The sequence below is a fragment of the Argopecten irradians genome, chromosome 4 (assembly GCF_041381155.1).
Source record: "Argopecten irradians isolate NY chromosome 4, Ai_NY, whole genome shotgun sequence".
Classification (NCBI taxonomy): domain Eukaryota; kingdom Metazoa; phylum Mollusca; class Bivalvia; order Pectinida; family Pectinidae; genus Argopecten; species Argopecten irradians.
The window spans coordinates 39,055,057-39,079,827 of NC_091137.1; the positions used below are offsets into that span (position 1 = coordinate 39,055,057).

At 33.9% G+C, this 24,771-nt stretch overlaps 1 protein-coding gene and 1 long non-coding RNA gene across 6 annotated transcripts; both read right to left on the bottom strand.

The window, feature by feature from the left end:
- Positions 1 to 426: 426 nt before the first annotated feature.
- Positions 427 to 4,051, bottom strand: LOC138321596 (uncharacterized). Of its 2 annotated transcripts, none has more exons than XR_011208345.1 (4): positions 3,925 to 4,051; positions 1,937 to 2,044; positions 1,280 to 1,371; positions 427 to 1,150 (listed from the first exon to the last, which is right to left on the bottom strand). It is a non-coding gene; the product is annotated as an uncharacterized lncRNA (long non-coding RNA). The 2 variants fall into 2 exon arrangements; XR_011208344.1 differs by having other exon boundaries at positions 1,280 to 1,386; positions 1,751 to 2,044.
- Positions 4,052 to 4,713: 662 nt separating this feature from the next.
- LOC138321597 (uncharacterized) lies at positions 4,714 to 17,780 on the bottom strand. 4 transcript variants are annotated; one of them, XM_069265372.1, is made up of 8 exons: positions 17,626 to 17,780; positions 15,180 to 15,752; positions 14,604 to 14,771; positions 13,614 to 13,814; positions 13,045 to 13,197; positions 12,420 to 12,524; positions 9,575 to 11,669; positions 4,714 to 8,942 (listed from the first exon to the last, which is right to left on the bottom strand). In XM_069265372.1, the coding sequence occupies exons 1-7, from the start codon at positions 17,702 to 17,704 to the stop codon at positions 11,377 to 11,379; spliced, it is 1,572 nt and encodes a 523-aa protein (XP_069121473.1). In that variant the 5' UTR covers positions 17,705 to 17,780; the 3' UTR covers positions 4,714 to 8,942; positions 9,575 to 11,376. The 4 variants fall into 4 exon arrangements, with proteins under 4 accessions (XP_069121473.1, XP_069121472.1, XP_069121471.1 ...); XM_069265371.1 differs by having other exon boundaries at positions 4,714 to 9,401; XM_069265370.1 differs by having other exon boundaries at positions 4,714 to 9,482.
- Between the last annotated feature and the right edge of the window lie 6,991 nt (positions 17,781 to 24,771).

Genomic DNA, 24,771 nt, shown 5'->3' on the forward strand with positions numbered 1-24,771 from the left:
AAATATAATTTATCGCATTCCGCGCTAGAACTTTTACGCTAAAATATAATCGCGCCAATAGCATTTTCTGCAATTTAAATGTTCGATAGAGCATGTGAATGCGCGCGAATTCATTTTTACACAAACTTATTCAAATTCAAGCTTTCACGTCAAATCAAACGCTAGACAGACATTATTGAAGCATTGCAATTCTCATAACAGGACGTTAGCAATAAACCTCGGAAAAGGCGGGGAACATATACAGACACATTACAAGCATGCAGACAGACAAAATAATCCGATTGAAATTACGTCGGACGCAAGAATTTAGAAAGAGATTGATTCCGTCTAATGGCAAACGTTCTGACGATCAAAACGCTATCGATACCGCTCTGAGCGTCAATAACCACCAATAGGCATTCACAAGCTTCTTCCTTATCCATCAAAACGCTATCGATACCGCTCTGAGCGTCAATAACCACCAATAGGCATTCACAAGCTTCTTCCTTATCCATAACAAACATGCAGACAGACAAAATAACAGACACATAACAAGCATGCAAACAAATAAACAGACAAATAATCCGATTGAAAAATGCAGCGGACAAAACAAAGAAGAAAGAGCTTCCGTCTTATGGCGAACGTTCAGACCATCAATTGCTATGGATACCGCTCTGTGCGTCAATAACGGACAGACAAGCATGCAGACAAAAAACATGGTTACAAAGTCCTTGAGAATCACATGACTACAATCGCATTCACACAACAATCCTCTTCAATAAACCAATTCATTTGAAAAACATTTTGCAGTGTCCTTCCATTGTCTAATGCGTCATTAACATTATGCTCGGACTAACATGTTCCACGTCATCGTAATCAAAAGTAACATTACTTTTGGTTTCCCTGTAGTTGCTATAGCAACTGTATCTGTAACAACGTCTGCCATTGTTGATCTGGTCAAACTCCTCCTCTTTCGGCGTCGGCCACGTGATAAGTAGACCACTCAGATCAATTTCACCAACAATAAACTGTTTGGTTTAATTTGTCCAGAGGGTCGTTGTAAGGGAACATGTTGGCGTGACCGGACTGGTCAGTCTCAGTAGTGTCTGTAGTGGACAGTTGAACTGACCGGTTTCTTGGAGACGTCTGTTATCTTCAGAATATTATCGTCCTGGAATGGTAACAAAGTCTTTGACTGATAGATTCACACTCAATTTTAAAAGATCGAATATATCGTAGCTATGAAAAGCAATATAATTATAATTTAAAACGTTCTTTGATTGAGAAATTAAAAACTTACCATGATATCCAGACTGTAGTCAAAGTTGTCCAGCTCTGTGTACATTTATATTCACAGCTACATGTAACGTAGATGAAGTCGTGTTGCTGGTGCTGTGACATTGAATCCTAAAATAATTAAAAATCAAACTAATTATTAATCAATACTTTTTTGTGACTCTTAGTTAATTTCTATCTGTTAATACCCAGCATACCAATAGATAAACAAGAAACTAGTATATGGCTTAAGACAAAAAGACGCCGACATCGCCTTGGCGTATACCTGGAAATGGTGGGAATATATATAAATACATGTAGACTAACCAAATCTCATACAGCGTGTTCCATTTAGCGGAACGTCAGGAACGTTCCGGAAAAACCGGAACGTTCCGCTAAATGGAACACGCGGATAGACATGGTACTGCACTCAACACACATATAAAATAATTTCGGAGTAATAATAAATCATCAATTTATTCAAACTAGGCCTAACCTATTTACTGGTTGTAGTGTCATCCAGTTGGGTATGGGCCAGTGAAATCAGTCTTTGACTGGAGTCTGGGTAGTTCTGGTTCCAGATTCTTAGTTAATTTAATTCTTCACTAGTATTTTCATGCAAGTTTGAATTTCTTTCGAAAGCTAGTATTGTATCCAAAAACAATGTACATAACGTATTTACTGCAGGATCGGGTAGCCTGATCAAGCGAATTTTCTTTTTGGTTGGTTTTTGTCACCGGGATTTGGGCGCCATTCTCTTTTCTTTGTTCTTTGTTGAATAATGGTAAATCTGATGATGAAGTTAAAAATAATTATTTATTACGAAGTTTCTGTAAATTAGACAAATCTCTTGATATGGGCCAAAATAACAATACATAAACTTAATGCTGATTCACTTGGAAATGCAGGGTCTCACAGTAAAATTGATATGTCACTCTAGATTAAATAAAGTGTTGATAAATAATTCTTGTTGTATTTTGCTTTCCCAAGTATCATTGATGAATTAATAAAATATACACTTAAAAATCAACTTATTATCAGATTGTCAAATGATATACATTGTGTAATAAAAATGAAACAGAATAGAGGAGGAAATATCAGAAACTTGGATGGCAGTGCAGTGATATGAAAATATAAAAATTTAGAATAATACAAATTCAAAACCAATCTAATTAATTTGATAGATGTAACACGATTTATGTACTCTGGTATTCCTCGCTGAAATTTGTTTGTTCTGCTTCAAGAATGATCTCTACCAATGTCAGAAGGCCAGGTACTTGATATTGCCATGCTGGCACCAGATATTTCTATTTAAAGGTTTTTACTATTTTCCCTGTAAATAGAAAAAAACTTCACTGACAGTGCTCTGTATATGAAACAAACTACCTCTTCTTATCTGTAGACACTACTGTTCAGAAAGATATTTTTTAAACCAGTTTACATATCATTACCTAATATTGCATTTGTATAATCTCCTTATATTTGTTTTGTTTAAAACAGTATTTAAATAATATAAATATTTTATGGTAATTTGTTAACATCTTGTGTACTAAAATACATTTTTTCATAATCAATAATACAAATAATATGAATTTGAACATTTTGTAATATTCATTTCTGTATTTCACTATTTGTATTTACATATTTTAAACATTTTATTTAATAACACATTCTCATATCTGTAGTTGTGTTTTGTATATTCTTTGTTGCTGGAGAAAACAAATAATGTTACATTATAATTGATAATAGCAACATCTTATAGTAAGATAATAATATTATTATAAATATTAATAATCACAGATATGCAAAACTCAAAAAAAATCGAAACAATGACAGAAGGGAAATAACTCTTATACAACATTGAAAAAACCGGAAAATCATAGTACAAGTACCTGTTCGTTTAGAATGACTTTTTGACATGCGCAAAGATCATTGAGTAATAGTTCCAAGATGGCGACAGAATATGAATCGTTTCTAGTGGCATCCTAAATAAAGGTATGGACTACCCTGTTCATCGAATACCTCCCTAAATGTTTCTCTATTCTTGTTTTGGGTACATACTTTTATGTTTTGATGATATGTAGTGCAGTGTAATGGGGTTAAACATGAGAAAATAGACCGTCGCACGGTGACATTGTAGGAGATTGACGAAAATAACACCAACTTGCCGATTTCAAAGTCTTCATTAAAGCATAATAAAATCGATCACTGCTTCAAAATTTGGTTTAAAATATCGCGGAAATGCATTTTTATGACTATATGTACGTTTATTTTAAACGTAAAATGTGCATGCGATAAAAAGAGCAATTTCTCGAATCCGTGATCCGATTTGGGTACTGATCCAAAATAACAATACATAAACTTACATGTTGTACACCACTTTTATTACGAATCTCTGGGGACCAAGAAAATGACTTCGTTATAATCATAATTAGTTGTACAAAAAGTAAAAAAATATAGAACAAACAACTTATAGCAAGAAATCGCTACGTAAGAGGTATTTGTAACAACCTCTGAATAGTGTAAACCGCGTGAAAGTACAAAGAAAACCTGAGTTAAACAAATACGCTCGTCTCCCATTCTTTCCCCTTCCAGCGACAAATAAAATATACGATTAAATGATTCATTTCTATAGAAACATTGCCGCTCATTAGTTAACATGTTTCTCACCTTGATTTCTGTATCCTTGATTCAACTTCTGATGGCTTCTTAATAATTAAACTTTGGAAATATGGCTAGAGCGAAAAAATATCGTGAGCGTAGTGATTTGTGCGTATTGCTGACAAGGGATGATACGTCATCAACAGATGACGTCATAATAGAGATGACGTTTTTCTTCTGTTTCTGACACATGTGACTTAGAAAAAGGCGACATCATGCTATAAAAGCATTAATACGTGAGATAATCCAATCCTTTTCAATGCATTTACGACCTCTGAAGGGTGGTCAGTATCCCATGGATATGTGTACAATGCACGGACAATGTACCACAGACAAAGGCGGTCTGAATACCATTTCATTTGATGACATTTTGATCCAAGTGGGATCTTGGCGCCCACCATATTTGGATTTGTTGTTTTCCTTATTTTCATCTTTTAGCAATTAATTTGATTAAAGGCCAAGGTCCTAAATTCGAGCAAACTTGGCAGCCCTTCATCAAGGCATGCCGGAGGCCTAATACATATACTACTATCCTAGATCTTTCAGTTATTGAAAATATGTCGTTTGAGTGAAAAGTTTATAGACGGTGGACGGCGAACCACAATAGCGACGGACAAAGATGGCGTTAAAATAGTCAATTTTGGAAGTCCAGGTACAAATAACTATGTTTATCTACATATGATCTCAGCAATATAACGGATCATGTATTTAAACACCTCTTGTCATGTTCTCCTTGTTCCTTTGTCGATGTTTGCACACTAACTCAACTGACAGGCTCTGAAAATCATAATGATAGACTTGTATATTGCAATATTCATTTTATTCATCGGCATATCAAAAAGCATAAGTTGTACATGAGAAAGACAATATACAGATTTATTCTATACATCATTACAGTTGACACCAAAGGCACTGTGAGCTCACATTCTACCACTGGATATTGTCTAATTAAGCTACGTACAACACCAGGATGATATTAGTCTCTTAGTCATATCAACTTTTTTCTTCACACTTAACCAATACCATATCAATAAAACAGTAACGTGTATTATATATATCTGATATACGTCCCTGATAAATATCTTATCATTGTGATCTATCAGAGTTAATTCCCTTTGTTTCAATCATTCTGGTTTCACTTCACTAAGATGGAAAGTAACTGATAGATCTGAATGGTTTCACTTCACTACGATGGGTTTCACTTCACTACGAAAGGAAGTAACTCTTATATATCTGAATGGTTTCACTTCACTACGAAGGGAAGTAACTCTGATAGATCTGAATGGTTTCACTTCACTACGAAGGGAAGTAACTCTGATAGATCTGAATGGTTTCACTTCACTACGAAGGGAAGTAACTCTGATAGATCTGAATGGTTTCACTTCACTACGAAGGGAAGTAACTCTGATAGATCTGAATGTTTTCACTTCACTACGAAGGGAAGTAACTCTGATAGATCTGAATGGTTTCACTTCACTACGAAGGGAAGTAACTCTGATAGATCTGAATGTTTTCACTTCACTACGAAGGGAAGTAACTCTGATAGATCTGAATGGTATCTCGATATTCCAGTGGTTCCGATCACATATGATCTCTACACCCCTGGACTATCTCATAGTGAAATTGAAGGCAACTCAGCGAGAAACATTTTACAAATCACAGGCTAGCAAAGATTTCCTTTTAAGACTACAGAGAGAGTGACGCCTATCATCAAAGCCACACAGTCAATCACAGTGTACCGTTATATACTACAAATGACTAAATTACCTGTTCTATTCTGTTGCCTCCAGTTTTACTATGAGATAGTCCAAGGGTGTAGAGATCGTAAGTGATCTGAATCCCTGGAATATCGAGGATGGGAAGTAACTCTCTACGAAAAGAAGTCACTTGGCAAAACACATTAAGTTTTATCAAAATGATCAATGACTTCATCAGACTTCGTTTGGGCAAGATATGTGTTGAAAATCATTTTGGAAGGCAACATTACCACAATTTGATTCATAAAACATATTCATATATTTACAGACATCAGTTGAATATTTCATAAAATTCTATGAAAGACACAGCTCGACGTAAAAACAATGGACGATTTACTGGACATCACATACTAGTAACAAACGATATATGGATGGTATTTCTGAAGAAATAATGACATTATCAGGAAAATCCTTTAGGTCTATCATAGAACTATTTTCCTTTTTTTTCGGCACATTTACATTGACAGCTTAAATTAAGTTAAAAAATCTAAAATATGAGGTCTGAAAAAAAATGTTTTAAACACAGTTTGTACAGTCGTAGGACATAAGTATTCGTCACTGTTGTTTTTTCGCTATATATTCTTTGTATTGTTACTTTATTTTCTTTGAATTTTCCTGATCTCATTAATTAATAGATTTTCACCAAATTTGGCATACTTATAGAGAATTGTCATCACTTTCAGCTCATAATATTTTCAAAATTTTCCACTGCTTTGTTTTCAAAATATCATTATTTTGGTGCACCGTCTAAATTTATGATGTCATTTCCTTCTTTGTTCTTACCAAAATGGCAACGAAAAAGTTTTGCTTTCTAATAAAACGACGTTTTCTAAAAAATTAGGTAAGGGATAATTATGCAAATATTATGAGCTGAGAATGTAGACAATTTTCTATAAGTAAGCCAAATTTGGTTGAATTCCATCGATAGATGAGATCAGAAAAATTCAACGAAAAAAGGTAAAAATCCCATGAATAAATAGTAGAAAAAAAAAACAGTGAGTACTTATGTCCCACGACTGTATATACTTAAGGATAACATTTTCAGTAATGTTCTCATAAAGACTTTCTAAAACTAAAGTATCTACTTAGAAAAGGACTTTTGATAAAACTTTGATCTGCTGACACATCAAGCTAAACCAATTATACATGTCTACTTAATATACTTGGATTGTACCAATTAAGTTCTTTGTTACACCTTGGCTACATAATAAGGTTTTGTTTTAACTGTGATCGTACATGTATACTAATTTCACAACAGAATATGAAATACCAAAGTTATTTTATGACTGAAAATGTTAATTGCATCAGGAAAACACATTTGAAATGGCACTGTTCTATTGTGGAATGCTCTCCACTATTTCAATACAATACAACTTTGAGGAATACATGGAACTATAACTTTTATATACATCAATATTCCTTATGAAAGTTTATTATATTTATTGCCTAATAAATACCTCACTGGGTGATTCGTAAGAGCAACATGAACATGTACACCTATAAATTCAATCTTTTGAATTGCTCTGAAATTGATGAACACATTCAACAACAATTTACCAATTATTTTTTTCATAAATATACATGGGTCAGGTCAAGATCAAATAGGGACTTGCAAAGTAAGGAGGTGGGAGGAAAATCAGAGTACAAAGAGATAAACCATCAACCTGCAGTAGGTACCCAGAAACTGCCAAGGCTGGTTTGGATCTTGCTACTCAGAGGTATAAGATTAGTGGTAATGTTTCAGAACAAATTAACCACAGGACCATAATACAAAAGGATTAAAGGCTGTTCACAACAAACTGCAGTATAAATAGCAATAACTACAAATATCTTAAGTGTCGCTATACATTTTGCCATTCAGTAATGCTGAAGCCTAAGTCAGGATCTCTTAAGGTAATTAAAACACTTAAGCTGAACATGAAACTTTGAATAAGGAGTTTACCTTTAATCCAAAAATATCTAGATTTTTCAGTATTGGATTTCAAAAGAATGACAGTGGATTAGATTTTTCGAAAGGAATGACATTTTCAACAGTTGCAGACCGAATATTAAACTACCTAATATTTTGTTTTCTGCCTAAATTTACATAACAATATTACTGTCGTGGCTTTGCACAAAATACAAAGCATGTAATAAACAATTGTATGCGTATAAAAATACAAATAAGACAACGAACATTAATACTATTAATGACATTACAATTAAACCGTAAAAATTTGGGTTAAAACAATGAAATGAAAACAATAAAAGCAGCAATAATATACAATCACTGACCTATCTTAAAACTGGGCGAATTTCATTCACCTTTGGATTCCTACGGTTTATCACAGTATGCTACAATACATAACAATAAATGGTGAGTCTACAGTAACATAGCATAGTGCAATAAAATTTAGGTCTCCAACAATGAATTTCCTCCACATTACATAAGTTAAGGAAAATTCTTCACATGAGGTTTTCCCTAAACTTGTATTATGCTTTTTTGGGTGAATTTTAAGTTTAAGAATTTCTTTAAGTGAAGGAATGTTAATGAAACATGGCCTTGATCATGTGAATCAACATAGTTTCACATGCAATTTGATTTTGCATATTTTAATAGCAACCAAAAGTAGTGAAAAAAATCACCACAAATTACTTTCAATGCAAGTTACAGAACTTTCATGTCTGTCAATTGAGAAATTAATTCTCTACAAAAATTCCTTGGGCAAAAAATTGTGGAATACAAACAGTTGCAGTGATAATAAAATAAGTTTACAGTACTTGTCTATCAATATCTGAAAAGTAGAAAATGAAGATCTCTTGAGTTATCTCCCTTAGCTGTCAGTCATATTAGCAATAACAATTGTGTTATGGGTGCATCATCCTGTTATCATTTATATTTCCTATCACCAATAAACATATATTTTCTATTAGTTTCACAAGCAGTTACAAGGACTAATAGAGGATGCAGACAAATGAACGGCCAGACTAAGGTTTGAACACAGGACCTCAGAACACTAGCCGGATGCTCTACCCATTGAGCTACCTAGTCAATGGCAGTACAGAACTACTACATACTACATTAGTATGACATATACATGTCTGTGCCAACTACAATATCTTCTCTCATGGTAAACTTCAGTATCACAGACAAACACAAACAGGAATAGACACGGAGCCAATTTGCACCACCTGTTTTTCATTGACAACCATTTATACTCAAATATACCCAGTTATACTATCTTTACTATGCTTTATTTGACAACCATTTATACTCTTGACATTACATACCTGTTATGATATCTTGACATTACATACCTGGTATGATATCTTGACTTTAAATACCTGGTATGATATCTTGACTTTAAATACCTGGTATGATATCTTGACATTACATACTTGGTATGATATCTTGACTTTAAATACCTGGTATGATATCTTGACATTACATACCTGGTATGATATCTTGACATTACATACCTGGTATGATATCTTGACTTTAAATACCTGGTATGATATCTTGACTTTAAATACCTGGTATGATATCTTGACATTACATACCTGGTATGATATCTTGACTTTAAATACCTGGTATGATATCTTGACATTACATACCTGGTATGATATCTTGACATTACATACCTCGTATGATATCTTGACATTACATACCTGGTATGATATCTTGACATTACATACCTGGTATGATATCTTGACTTTAAATACCTGGTATGATATCTTGACATTACATACCTGGTATGATATCTTGACTTTAAATACCTGGTATGATATCTTGACTTTAAATACCTGGTATGATATCTTGACATTACATACCTGGTATGATATCTTGACATTACATACCTGGTATGATATCTTGACTTTAAATACCTGGTTTGACAACCATTTATACTCTTGACTTTACATACCTGGTATGATATCTTGATATTAAATACCTGGTATGATATCTTGACAATCCCTGTTACACATACCTTTCATCCAAATATCACCCACAAAAACACCAATGAGATAAACTGCATTTAAAGAGAAATCAAATTCAGATGTATGATTTGATTTTTTTCTGGACGTAAAAGATTACCTGAAACCAATCATAGACTGGGAAAAATAGTTATGACTTGGTTCATGTTGACATTTACATCATTTTGATTATCGTTGTAATAAGTAACAGTAATTTGTTCTTTCATCACATTATACTATTAACACCATGTACATGTAGGAACCTCAGGATGTCTGTACTTATAACAGGCATACGATAATTATTCACATGATGTCATATTACAAACATAATTAGCAGCATCATTTCGCTACCATATCAACCTACTCTTTAAATTCCAAGACATTTGGTCCCAACATGTATTAAAACAGTAGGTAATGGACACCTAACCTCTCCCCCACCCCTCCAATATTTCACACGAAATGCCCCCTCCCTTATAATTTATTTCGTTTTCTTATTATTTGGCAGTGATGAAATATGGAGGCAATAAAAAAGTTATTCTTTTGTTGCAGTTTTCCACAACCTGTTATTAGAATTATTCAATTACAACCTCCTATATTTTAGTGTTTGGGAAACCAAATTACCCACTGACTTAGCGCCAATGGGTAGCAACTGCCTGTTTCTGACATCAAATACATCACCTGACCAAAATATAATTAGCTATAGAAGCATGATGTCAGATACTTTATATCACTTGTTGGGTCATACAAATCATTCAGTAAATAACAACATATTATTTTGTTATAAAAATAAGGCTTATAAATAAGTACCTTTTTCACAATATCTAGCATATATGGTATTGAATTCTTAGCTCACCAGACTAAATAAAATAACAATACAGATATTCATTTAGACAATAAAATATGCCTGGTGTAAACAATGTAATGAATTTGAACACAACAAATATATATGGAGACATTTAACTATAAAGTATAAATATCTCATTTTCTTCCATCAATTCTGTTGATTTTATCACAAATCAGTATTTCTTCTTCACTTTGAATTATTTCTACATGTTAGTTGAATGCTGTGTAAACAGGTTTTGAGTTTAACTGTCAAAAAAATAATTTTGAAAGAAAATATATAAATGACACTGATAATTAATTAGAGGATCAATGCATTTTCTCATTTTTTATACCAATATCTTCCACATATATAGACTAGTTGAAGCACATAATTTTTAAAAGTTTTAAAGTTTATTTAATCACCATATTTGTGTGACCCTGATGGTGCATTCTGTCTTTGCATATTACAGAGTTAGCTCCCTTGGGGGTAGGTACACATTGTTATGCGATTATTTTGTGAGCGTAATTCCCATCCTTTCCTCAGAAATGTATGACGCTCGCAAACACATGATGTCACAATCAATACCTACCCGCAAGTGCAAATAATCCTGTAAATGCGAATTCGGAATACAATAAATTAACACATTTTATCAAGGGCCATAACTCTGATTTAATATTATACTAAAACTGAATAAATGATGTAACAAGTCACACATATTGATATCAATGAAATGGAAAAGAATCAGATATTGGCTCCATCCTTCACCAATTAACCCCTGGAATTTCATAATAAAGCCTTCCAACCTTTTAAATAGAAGAGTTCAAAAGCATCTTCAAGGGTGTATGGGTTGGAATAACAGCTGACTAGATATAAAATAGACTTACACATATGGCAGGAAGATACCCAATCATAATAAAGAAAAGGAAAAAATTAAATGTCCTCTCGAAGCGGAGAATATTTCTGTGTTCCTCGTTTGGATTTTTGTTTTTCATAGAAGTTCATGTCATCAACATGAGGTTGAAGGTCATCTTCCGGAACAGAACTGAAATTGACGCCTTCGTGATCGTCTTGTAGCTCCACAGTCCAGAAAGGCTTAGCTGCTGGGTGGTCCTTCCACTTCCTATAAATGACGATTCCAGCGACGGCCAACAGTATCAGAATCACTAATACACAAACCAATACGATTACAAGGGTGTGGGAATGGGATTTAGGCTTCAGATCAGCTACAACAGAAATAAACAAGAATGAGGAACTAAACAATGTATTTAAGTCTAAATTCATCTCATTCATTTAATAAGCTACGGCACAGCTAAAAAATAAACTATTGAATCAAAACTACACTGTACCTGGTATAAATCTGTGGTCACCATGTTTCAAACTAAAAGATTCACAACCTTTTATATCCCCCTCATACTGACAATGAATCACAGAGGTGAGTTATTTCCTCTATTTACTCTGACAACCAATCAGAGAGCAAAAGTTGTTTCCCTTCTATACCCTGACAATGAATCACAGAGCTGAGTTATTTCCTCTATTTACTCTGACAACGCAACAGAGAGCTAGAGTTATTTTTCTTCTTTACCTTAACAATGCATCACAGAGCTGGAGTTATTTCCCCTCTATACTCTGATGACACATCAGAAAACTGGGGTCATCTCCCCTTTATACTCTGACAATGAATCAGAGAGCTGGAGCAATATTCCCTTTGTAAGTACTCTATTAAATTGACCACACTGATAAATGGTCTTGGTCAACAATAGAGATTTTTAACTTATTGTAATGAAATTCTGAGGTTAGTTTTACAATGATCTCTGACAATTTCCATGATAATGAGGATGGATATAGCAAAAAATCATTCAGATTTCATTCAATTCCCTGACAATTTTTATAACTGGCATTTCACCTCCATCCTCAGATTACACTGTTTGTATTTACTTTTATGAGTGTATTTACCTTTATGAGTGTGTATTTACCTTTATGAGTGCAGTTTTTGAAAAGATTAGGATCCCCCATGAAGTCTTTCTTGCATTTATCACAGGAAAATCCAGTTGTATTATATCTGCAGTCAATGCACTCCCCTGAAATTAATGTTTAATTTCATCAGTATATAGCCCTTGTTTTTATAAGAATTGCCAGCATATAAATAAATATTTATAGTTTGCACTGATATGGACTTAATAACCATGCTTTCTAGTATTATCATTATCAGTGTATAATGATAGTACAACAATTTTCTATCGGCAATTCTATTGTTACGGGAATAGTCGCTGGCGTAGCAATGCTGGGTTATGATCCCACTTTTGGAGGGAACATATGAATGACTCTATTCTGATCAGCAGTTCAATCGAAGTCGTTGACGATGACGGGAGAGAAACAAATATGGGTATTTTAATTAGAAATATGCAACTGTCGCGAGAATAAATAATATCAATTGGCGTGAAAAACTGTAAATATAAGGAATATATTTTGATTTTGTTGAGGTTATGAGGGTAAAATGATAATGGATCCCGTGTAAATTTTATGTAACCCGGCTACACAATCATCTTGTCTGAATTGTACCTTCACACATCTGTGCATAAAGTGCACACATGATCTTACCTGTATATGGGTTACATTTGTCACTGTTCCCTCTACAGGCACATGGCCGACATCGGTCTGATGATCCGCTACGGAAATAACCTGACGAACACTTATGACAAAGATTGCCGGCGTATCCTGTCTTACATCTATCACAGTAAAGGAACTCCTCCTCTGTAAAGATTTAGCATCACCGTCAAATCTGGTCTATCTAAATCAAATTTCTCTTCTGGCATATCTGGGTTGTCAAGTTAGGATGTACAATTTATAAAGTATTTTTGGATAATTGTTCTCCACAGGGAGAAAATGTCTAATTTAAACAGTATAAATGTCCCTTTTCTCACTAATTTTCGACCTCCTGGCCATCCTCAGGTACATGGAAAAACAACAGCTAAGTAAAATCAATCTTGAACTTCTTGATATGGTGCCAAAGTAACAAATATATATTTAAGTAACAAATATATATTTATGGCAGAAAACTTGTGAAAGATTTTTAAAGTATGTTTGTACCATCTGAATCTAATATCTATCGGTACAAGACTTGATATGCGAATGTATATCTTTATCTCTTTATTTGACACTCTACTTACTGAAATGACAGGAGCCAGTGGAGGCATCGTCATCACATGGACATTTCCAGCAGGGGAGGCCTACAGCATTTCTGTAGTAGCCTATGGAACAGTGCTCACAGAACAGGCCTCCAAAGCCAGAGCGGCAACGACAAAACTGATTAGTCGTGAAGTTACATTCAGTGTATCCTGGAACTGTTCCGTAGGTGTCACATTGGCAAACTGTAAAACAAATCCATCTTAATTTTAAGATCTGTCTTGTGTTGCTATTTATATATGGTCCTTTTGGATCATCAAGATGAAATTGCTGTTATTCATATAAAAGAACCTACATACTATGTATTTGATGTCATTTATTAATTTAAGACAAAAAATGTAAGGGAGGAAACTACAGTATATATATATGATCTGGCCATAAGCATTATAAGCAGCCTCAACTCCCCTCCCTCATCTCCATCCCCTTGCCACCCTTTGAAGGGTGCTTATTACCAAATTCAGGCTGAAGTTTTTCATACTGCATAATTACATTTTTGGTAAACATAAATAGGGAATTGACATTATATACAATTTTTACAGTATATTGCTTGTAAAGTGTCATTTCACTTAATTTTTTTAATACTGGTAATCACTTTATCCATCACTCCAATCTTATTTTAAATATTAGACTTGTAATTCTGCTCAACTCATCAACTACAGAGCTGTATGATATGTTCGAATACAAGTTCTAACAACTCTCCATTTGGGGTCACCTCAGCATGAACCCCGGCCTGGAATGAGAAAAACTTGTAACATACTACCAGCTGTTAAACTTTCCAGAGATTCAACCACACAGAAGATTTCATAGACAACATGCTGATTGACTCACCATAGAGGTCATGTTGATGTCAACTTAAACAAAGTTGTTGGATGTAGAGCATCGTAGTGGAGAGGAATTACAAGTATAATTTTAATGAGATTATCTATCATTTGTAAGATAGCTGTATTACTTTATAATGTGTTGAATTTACTTACTCTTAGTGGCATCGTAGTTGGTTGTAAAAGAAGATATATTTGATGTGAGAACTTTACTTCCAATGTACACAGCAGATACATTAAGTTTGTACGTGGTGTTTGGTGTGAGGTCCTGGAGGAACAGCACAGTCGTGTTCTGAGTAATTATCTGCTCGGTGACATTATTACCTGAAATAAACAAGATGGCAAATGCTGTATCTAACAATACCAAAAATAATAAAAAGTTTGTTATGTTTTCAATTCAGTGTATTCATTTCAATATTTGATCAAGTTTCAAGCTATATAACTTCAATCAGAATGCCTATACTTAACTTTGGAAATAATAATTAATATATGTTCATGTAATGAGATTTCTATGATATTAGTTACAAAGTTTGAACCATAAAAAAAAAAACAGAAATAAATTTAAACTTTATATTGACTTTAAATATCAGACATTTAAGTGGGTAGGTATTCTTTTTCATGGCATTTATTGTATTGAAATATAAAGATACAATGTAAATTAAAAGAGCCAATTGAAGTGGACACAAATTAACAAGAACACAATCTCAAATAAAAAAAAATGTAAAAACTTACTTGCAAGATCTGGCCACCATCTGACAATGTAGTTAAGTAAATGTCCACTGTGAAAGTCCACGATGTCCTCCTGGTTTAGGGGTTGTTTGTGCTCAGACCCATTATACGTGACATAGTTAGGAACCCATGGGGTCCATATAGTAACATTATGATGGTGCTCTGTAGTGGTATAGTCTGCCGACGTAACATTTGTTTGTTGATCTGTAGAATTTACTGATGTTGTGTTTACATCCAGACTACTAGAACTCGAGTTTACACTAGTCGTCGTGTCTACAGACGAACTGTTGTCTACATTCAAAGACACAGAATCATTCGTCTCTATAACAGAAGTGTCTGTTTTGTTTTCTGAGATGTTGTACGTGTAAGGCACCTCCTTTGATTTCCCCCCTGTCATGGTGTTTATGCTTGTTCCACTGTCTGTTTTACCCGGTGCAGGCTCATTTGGGTCCCCCAGTGTGTTGTTGAACTTAACATGGATATAGACAGGTGGCGCAAACCAAAATATGTAGGCATTGCGGTCAGCCACGTAACCAATGGACACATTCATTGGTGGATACAGGGTAACATACACACCTAAAAAATAAAAAAGGATTTATAAAGTCTTCCAAAAGACATACACATGTATTACATTCATGATGAAGACAGTACCCTGGTAAAAAATACTAAAATGTTATTCGTAAGTACATGTATTAAAGGGACATGAACCTTAAATAAGTTGTTCTGTATGCTTAGATATGGGTTTCAAATGTTTATTGAATATTTTATTACAATGATTGGTTATTTAAAATGACAGGAAAATGTGGGGAATACCTACCCCAAAATTGATAAAGATAGACCGTCATATTCTAATTTTGGAACGCAAAATGAAACCTAACTGAAAGCGAGGTTGTAATGAACAAAAAACTTGCTGACATGACAAGGAATATTAGTTTTCCACATTTTAAGATTACTTTCTTATTTAAGATGGTTGACAAATGAAGTTTAAGCCATATTTGTTAAATGTTTGCTATAAAACATATATAGCGCAAGAATGATAAGTCAAAAGTCAAACGAGACTTTTCATTCGACGGGGCACCGCCAAGGGAGGTTCTTGACTTATATTTTATTGCACACATGTACATCAAGCACTTGCAAGTATACTATTTTTATCATACGTATACTCAGTCTTCAAAATTCGCCGGGCCGGTTCAGAATACAAAAAGATGGAATTTCCATTTTAATTATTTGATTTGATTACATTTGTATAATAACTGATATATTTTACTTAGTAAGGTATCTGACACGTCTTAAATATGTATTTTACTCAAATTTACATGTTTTATTTAGGTTCATGTCCCTTTAATACTACACTTTAAATGTGAAAATTATTTTCCGTCTATTTTATAATATTAACATGTTCAAGTGTTATATAAACAAATGCAATATACAGTATCAGTGATACATACATATTTTTTATTAGTACATTTGACCATGGTAAAAAACAAGTCCACATTTCAAGATAAACTGCTAAGGGCAAATTCGTCCAGGTAAATGTCACATTTGATTTTCCCCAGGCAAAAAACAGTACCATCTAAGCCAACAGGAACAAGTTTAAGAAGATCAAGTGTGACCATCACCTAAGGCTATGAATTTGTAATTGATAACGTATTGAATACAAAACCTCTGATAATGTTTTTTCATGGGAATTTTGAGCTGACATTTGGTTCCATCAATGGTAACTAACTCAGATTTCTGCTAACCTTCTCTTCAAATTACAGTTTACTCTGTACATTGATTTAATATCAATTTTCTTCCCAAACAGAGTAAAAAGACCACATCTGGGAGTTCCCAATAGTGAGAAAGCTTTATATAAGGGACTTGTCTGATAACCTGCATGTCATTTTCAATATCAAAAGTTTATCTTTATTTTTTTTATTTAAGAGATATTGTACACTGTATGTGAAAATACAACATATTTTTTTAACAAAATTCAAATTGAATAACATCAAAAATGTATATTTGAAAATTACATGAACATACCCTTCAGGTATTTAATTTCACCAACGATAAAAAGGTAACATTTCCACGTGATCATCAGTTAGCAAAGGTTTCATTTCATTGGAATGACATGTTCATTATTACATTTGGCCTGTGTGATTCAAATACTTCCCGGTTATAGAATATACTGTCTACTGTACATTTACATGTACATACAGCTGCACAAGGTACATACACACGTGTACACCGTACACTCTCGTTGTCATTACGCCAATAATTCTGACCACAATTGAAATCGATGTATGATATATTTTAAGAATTTATTTAAGTTTCTTTAAATACATAAATGTGGTTCTATAATACCAGTTCTAAAATAATCAAAACGCAGGACCAATTATCATAACACTCATGACAATGACAATCTGGAATGAGGAGTACATAAAAATATCACTTCCGATTAACCACTTACCGGCATGTTCTCGTTGACATGCGGACGGAATGAATAAAGTAATAAAAATTCCACATGCTATGGCAAAGTTCAGCGGCATTTCGTTGATATGTCAATAGCTGCTGCAATAAATACAATATGAAAACAGAAACTGCAGCCTGAAGGGATATTTTGCATTTTTATCTTCAACAAAGGGGAGTTCCACTAAGGGCGACAACTCACACATACATTGAATCGCAAGTGCTTGTATCCCATGATAAATCAATTTTGCTTGTTACGAGCATTTTTATTGGCTTAAAAATTAACTTTATCAGCACATAAAGGAAACAAATGGCGTCGCCGTTTGTACCGTTGCTTCTGACTGGCTGAGATGACGGCGTAATGGTTTCATAGACAAAAGAGTCCAAAAATGAATTTTGAATATTGAAGAAATTACAGTGTATCTTTAGTAAATTGAATTACATTGTATAAGGATTAATTTGAATAGATTTTTTTATGTAATGGAGATATAACACAAACAAATTCAGCACATAAAGGAAAAAAATGTCGTCGCCGTTTGTACCGTTGCTTCTGACTGGCTGAGATGACGGCGTAATGGTTTCATAGACAAAAGAGTCCAAAAATGAATTTTGAATATTGAAGAAATTACAGTGTATCTTTAGTAAATTGAATTACATTGTATAAGGATTAATTTGAATAATAGATTTTTTATGTATCTGAGTGTACTCTCATCAAAAACCGCGAAGCAGTTGATTTAGAGTACACTCAGATTTTTGTGTAAAGATATTAAAAGAATGAATGAAAAATGAAAAATGAAATACAATGATTTTTTCATGTTTTATTTTCTTGCGAATCACGAAAAATACCATTTACGTAATTTAAAACCCATAAAAGTCACAGTAGAAGTACACAATACACATTGTGAAACAAGTTTACTTGTTAGCTTGCCCTGTCCATATATACATAAATATATTCACATCCCCCGATACACTTATATAAAGGCACAAACTCGGGTTATCTGCATCATTTTTTTTGGTGGTAAAAACGTATAAAAAAAAAAACACGTGCTTATACCTCATTCATGCCACTGGCCGGAATATACAAATGTATTATGGATAACTAATGATCATGTGAGTTAGTTTGCTTGCCATTTCTTCGGAAAAATTTATTTATTTGAAAATATACCAGTAGTATCTAGGCATTTTCGTGCGGAACCTACCGAAGCATAATGAGTTAGGTCCTACATATATGTATATATATATATATATGAACTAGGTCCCAATTTAGCATATAAGCCCGCGTGCATGCACATCATTTTCCTTAGTATGTGTACAAGTACATGTATTATATTCCCAAAAAGCTAAGTAGGATTCGCGGAATTGTTTGGAAAGAATTTGGAAATTAAACAATGATATGATAGTATTGCTTAGCAATTTCAAATGGAGGAAATGAAACCATGATCCGCGGGGGATTTTCACCATAATTGTACAAAACAAGCGTTCTTTATATAGTCAAAATGTGGTATAACAAGTCACGTGCTTATACCTCATTCATGCCATTGGCCGAAATAAATATGGAATTGTATTATGGGTAACTAGTGATCACATGAGCTGATGAGTGTGTGTTTACTTCCAAATATAGTGATTTCTCTGACCGAGTATTTATTTTATATAATTTGGCCTTTTGATGAAGATCTTATTTTCTCTGTGTTATATGTATCTGTTCTGAAACCGAAAGCAGGTAATAATATATATAAATATAAATTTAGAATTCTACGAATTTAGCCGGGAGTAGCCGATCTTCGATGATCCTAGATTAGACGGTAAGACCTTTTGAATTGGTCAATTCGCATTATATCATTTATTTACAAAAAGTGAAAATGGCAGTTTTATAACTCATTTAGTTCATTATTTATAGTAAAACAGTACATATGTGCAAGTCAAAATGATATGCAAGCAATATTAATAACATTTTGGAATCTAAATATTTTCAAATAAATCGATTTTTCCGAAGAAATGGCAAGCAAACTATCACCATATTTGGAAGTAAACACACAATCATGTGATCACTAGTTACCCATAATACAATTGTATATTCCGGCCAATGGCATGAATGAGGTATAAGCACGTGACTTTTCTTTTTACTACGTTTGACTACAAAGAACGCGTGTTTTTTCTACAAAAGATAGATGCATATGTGTCCCGAGATGTGGCCGGGATGTGCAGGATCACAATTTTTAATTTTAAAATCAAATAAATTAAAACTTATCTGAATTAACATATACACAGTGCGTGAATTAACATATACACAGTGCGTCATGAAAGAGTGGCCTTTGATTTCCACTTTCAAGACCAGATGTCGACATCTTTTAGTTTAGATGTCGACATCAATACCTGATGTCGGTGTCACACCCGAGCATAAACACGATTAATCGCCAGGTTACCGACTTTCTACATAATTATCTTGGAATAATTATGTGGGCATGTACACGTGTTAAGTCGACATATTATTCTGTTGATGTCGATCTTCCGATTTGATGTCGACATAATGCCTTAATTATGTCGACATCATTAAGTCGTTAGTCGGCAACTCGATGACAGAAATATGCCACCATACTCTCCCTATAATCGTTGAAAATTCGTTTAAAAGCTGTGTGGATTAGCATTCGTACCAAGTCCATGTGGTTCATTATACATACCGTACTCTACTATATTAAAAGAATGAATGAAAAATGAAAAATGAAATACAATGATTTTTCATGTTTTATTTTCTTTCTCTGTAATCTTCAAAAGAAGTCTCTGCAGACCTGTAATTGATAAGGTTTTTTTCTCTCTTTAGTTGCCTATATTATTACTATAGTCCATGGGTGTATATCGTCAGTGATAGTAACCCCTGGAGCATCGAGGACGCGTAACATAAAATGAAATTGAAGATGAGATAATCATACTTGGAATATAACCATGATTAAAAATTTAGTCTTGATGGAAAATTGATTCCATTCATAGAATCAGTTAAACTCCTATTAAATTGATCTACTTTTCCAACCAAATAGGAGTATATATAGCTTAAAATTATGCACAGTCAACATCAATATATTAAATTAAGATTTACAATAAGAAAGGAGTGTATCTGTAGGCCGACAACAGAACATATCCCGTATCAATACTGCATGGATTACTGTATGTCACTTGACGTTACATGCATATCCACTCCTGGAATATGATGTAGCAAAACTGAAGGCTATGTGTGCGACAACATATGAGCAGGTATATTTAGTTTGGTCCTTTGATGTACAGAAAAATAATCGAATTAGGATACACTGTGGTTGACTTTCTTTGAAGTTGAGCAGTGCTCTTTACGTAATCTTCAAAGGAAGTCTCTAAAGTCCTGTGATTTATTCCAGAGGCATCCTCGATACTCCAGGGGTTACTATCACTGACGTGATATCCACCTCTGGACTATCTCATTGAAAACCGGAGGCCGTTCAGAAAAAAAGACAAATCACAAGCCAGCAGAGACTTCCTTTGAAGATTACAGAGAGACAGACGGCCTCTTCAATCCACAGTCAACCACAGTGTACCGTTATTCTTTTGATGTACACCAAAGGACAAAATTACCCGTGTCTTCAGTTGCCTCTGGTTTTACTATGATATAGTCCAGGGGTGGATATAACGTCAGTGATAGTAACCTCTGGAGTATCGAGGACGTTCCAGAGGTGATAACGACATTGATAGTAACTCCTAAAGTATCGCATCCTCGATACTCCACGGCTTCCGATCACTTACGATCTCTACATCCCTGGACTATCTCATAGTGAAATTGAAGGCAGCTCAGCGGAAAACATTTGACCAATCACAGCCAGGCTAGCAATGATTTCCTATGAAGACTTCCACAGAGAGCGACGCCTACCATCAAAGCCACACAGTCAACCACAGTACCGTTATACGGTTCTCTGTGGTACATCAAATGACTAAATTCACCTGTTCTATTCAGTTGCTTCTAATTTTACTATGAGATAGTCCAGGAGTGTAGAGATGGTAAATGATCGGAACCCCTGGAATATCGAGGATAAAAGTATCGAGGATGCAACAGAAATACACAGAGAAAAACATTACACATTATACAGTGCTTACGTAAGCGTTGAACGTCTGACATCAAGTCCCATGTGGTGGGCGATATTTAGTATTTATTATAAAATTAACATATTTCAAGCATTTCCCATCAGGAATATGGCAGCATCGTCGTCTTTATTCGTCCAAGACGGATTTGAATTTTGACACCGGTTAACTTGCTAGAATACTCAACACACAAAAAAAACACCTTAATTAACATCCAATGGTTCACGGGATGTGCAAACGATTCAGTCGAGGGGATAGTGGAATGCTCGGAAGATAACAAGACCAGTTGGAAGGACCACAAGTGAGACACTATTGCAACGTTAACCGATATTTCTTTCTGGCGTTTGGGAGACAAATGTTGATTAGAGATTGATGGTTAAACTTATCCTCACGATAGTGAACAATCACAATTAGCATTTAAGTAAACATTAATAAGTGAATCTTTTCAGATGAATTCTATGCTAGTTGACAGAGATCCACATGTTCCAAGTAAATAGGAAAGAGGTATAGGAGAACGCGTCTTAGTCCAGACATAGGTGAATAGCGGTAAGATCACGTTGGCAGACAAGTGGGAAGATGGTATTTACTAGTATACTGCTGATGGCCAGTCTAGTTCCAGCTCCGATAAGAAGCTTCGAACGGGAAAATGCAAAATTCGGGTTACACAAAACCATTTTGCTTCTAATTAGAAACTTTTTTGGGAAAATAAAAAGACAGCGACGGTAGAGATATGTTACAAGACCAAATAATTCATGCATAGTAAAGGAAAAAATAAAAGGGTACAACGATGATTAAACAACTTAGATAATAAAATAATGAAAGTAATAAAAATGAATAGATTTTGGGCAGATGTCCCATTTCGACAGCACCAAATACCACAGCCCGTCACAACTGTTCATGGAAAGCGACACGTCTAAGGAAGAAGGAGCCACCAGAGGACCGGTTAGCCTTAGAATCATCCAGTGTATTCAAGGTATCAAAATTATTTTCATTTTGATCTATTTATTTAATTGATTTTTTTTTATTTTGATTTTATTTCCATTTTTTTTATTACACCTTTTTTCATAATTTATATGTTACTTCAATTAATGTTTATTTTTTATCATTAAGGAGTATGTGACTTATTGTTTTCCATTCTATTGTGATCTTTGTACTAATTTCTTGTAAATGCTGTATAGCGTTTATTTGATTCCCTAGCCAATTTTGACCGATTGATTTAATAAATAAATTTTTGATAAAAAATGTTGTAGAAATCATGAAAAAACGCTCAGATATATGTTTTATGCTTTCAAAGCACCAGTAATATTACTGATTTTACACAATAGAAAACATACTCGTTTTTTGTCGTTCTGTACATATTTATATAGTAAAGTATAGTAGTTTTCCTTTACAGGAACGCATTATGCTCCTCTACACCGGATTCAAAATAATATCAGTTAGCATAACATTTCATATCCGGTTATGATGTGATTGCCCTTAGTTATATTTAATATCATGGTTTACACAAGAATTTATTCATTTTTATTCATTCAAGATTTTGGAATGACCTCGACAGCCCTGTCTACATCCAACATTCCTTGTCATACAGGCTGTTTGTGGTTTTATAGAGTTCGATCATGTCTCATTGAATCCTCCTATATGTTAAAGTATTATTTAAACTTCGATTGAGAAACATGTTATACAACTTATATAAATCACTCTCGATGGCCCGAATGTAAGCGGTGACCCCTGACCTTTTCACGTCCATGCCGGGGATCGAACCCCGGCCGGTGTAACGTTGAAAGGCGAGCGGCTTATGTTAAAGCAGGCGGTTTAAGTTTTTGTAGCCTTCTTGGTATGTTATTTTACATGCCTTGTAGAATTTGCGTGGCTATTCTTTGAACGGATTCGACTTTGTCTTTATCTTTTACCTTAATTGGTGTCCACACAGAACTTGCATAATCAAGATATGTTCTTATCATACTAGACTTTTGTATAAGCAAAGAAAAGTTTTGTAATTCACTAAGTGAAATTTTCTCCTTAAAAGTCCAAAAATCTTATTTGCTTTGTTTACTTTTTCGCTGATGTGGTTTTCAAATGATAATTCTGAGTCAATGGTTACTTCAATACATTTTTCCTTTTCTGTAATTTGTAACACCTTCCCTAGTAGATGATGAACTGCTTCTATTCCATCTCTTTGTTTTCCGGTACTGGTCCTTACTTAGATAGAAATATTTATAAGGAGTCGCTGCGTCGCCTTCATATCATTTAAAACACTTTAATTATGTAAATGGAGGACTTTCTTTGTTTGACCAGGTGTGCATCATATGCTATATAACTATTACAGAGGGTTTTACACTGATGATATAATCCATTCAGAAGAAGCTAAATGATTTCAATTCTTGCAAATAAAGCTAACTTTATTTCGAGTGCGTGTTTAAAATGTTTTGCCTTACTCAGTTGAAACAATAGTTTTTTGCCTTTTTGATCTATTTTTGAAATATAATTTATAGCATTTTTACTTGCATGATTTAAAATGATTTTAGCATTACGTAATTCTGTAAATACTCCTTGGCACCCTACCTACAGCACCATAAACATTTGTAGTTTTTGCGAAAGTGGTTTTGGTTGTAATGTTGACAATGTTTGCAGTTTTGATGAGACATGGCATAGAAAATTATATCCCTTGCAAAATTGACGTACAAACAATGACAAATCTCCCACTGAAGGCATTTTTTTATTTAAAAAAAACATCAACAAAAATAAAGTCTTAAAGTATTAAATAAACCAAGCGTTGTAAATTACAATTTGTATATGCAAAATAATTGCATGCGTTAAGTCTTTGTTATAATCACGTGTATTAAAAAATGTCATCAACAAACGGGATGTTTAATGTTAAGGTTGTAGGTGTATTACAGTGTTGGCACGCATGTCTCAAAACGCTTCGTCTCCTTAATTACTCATAATTAATTGATCATGCTAGACGAGGAGGGCGAACGTCATGTTAAAGGCTATATAGCAGTTCATAAGATCATGAGAGACTGACGCTAATCGTCAGGAAGTCGATCTT

Bases quoted from the DNA above. Each gene is read 5' to 3' on its own strand.
- LOC138321597 (XM_069265372.1), bottom strand. From the start codon at position 17,704: ATGCCGCTGAACTTTGCCATAGCATGTGGAATTTTTATTACTTTATTC. The intron at 14,772-15,179 runs GTAAGTTTTTAC...TGTTTATTTCAG, and splicing joins ATGGTGGCCAGATCTTGCAA to GTAATAATGTCACCGAGCAG. The intron at 13,198-13,613 runs GTAAGTAGAGTG...AAATCTTTACAG, and splicing joins CACTGGCTCCTGTCATTTCA to AGGAGGAGTTCCTTTACTGT.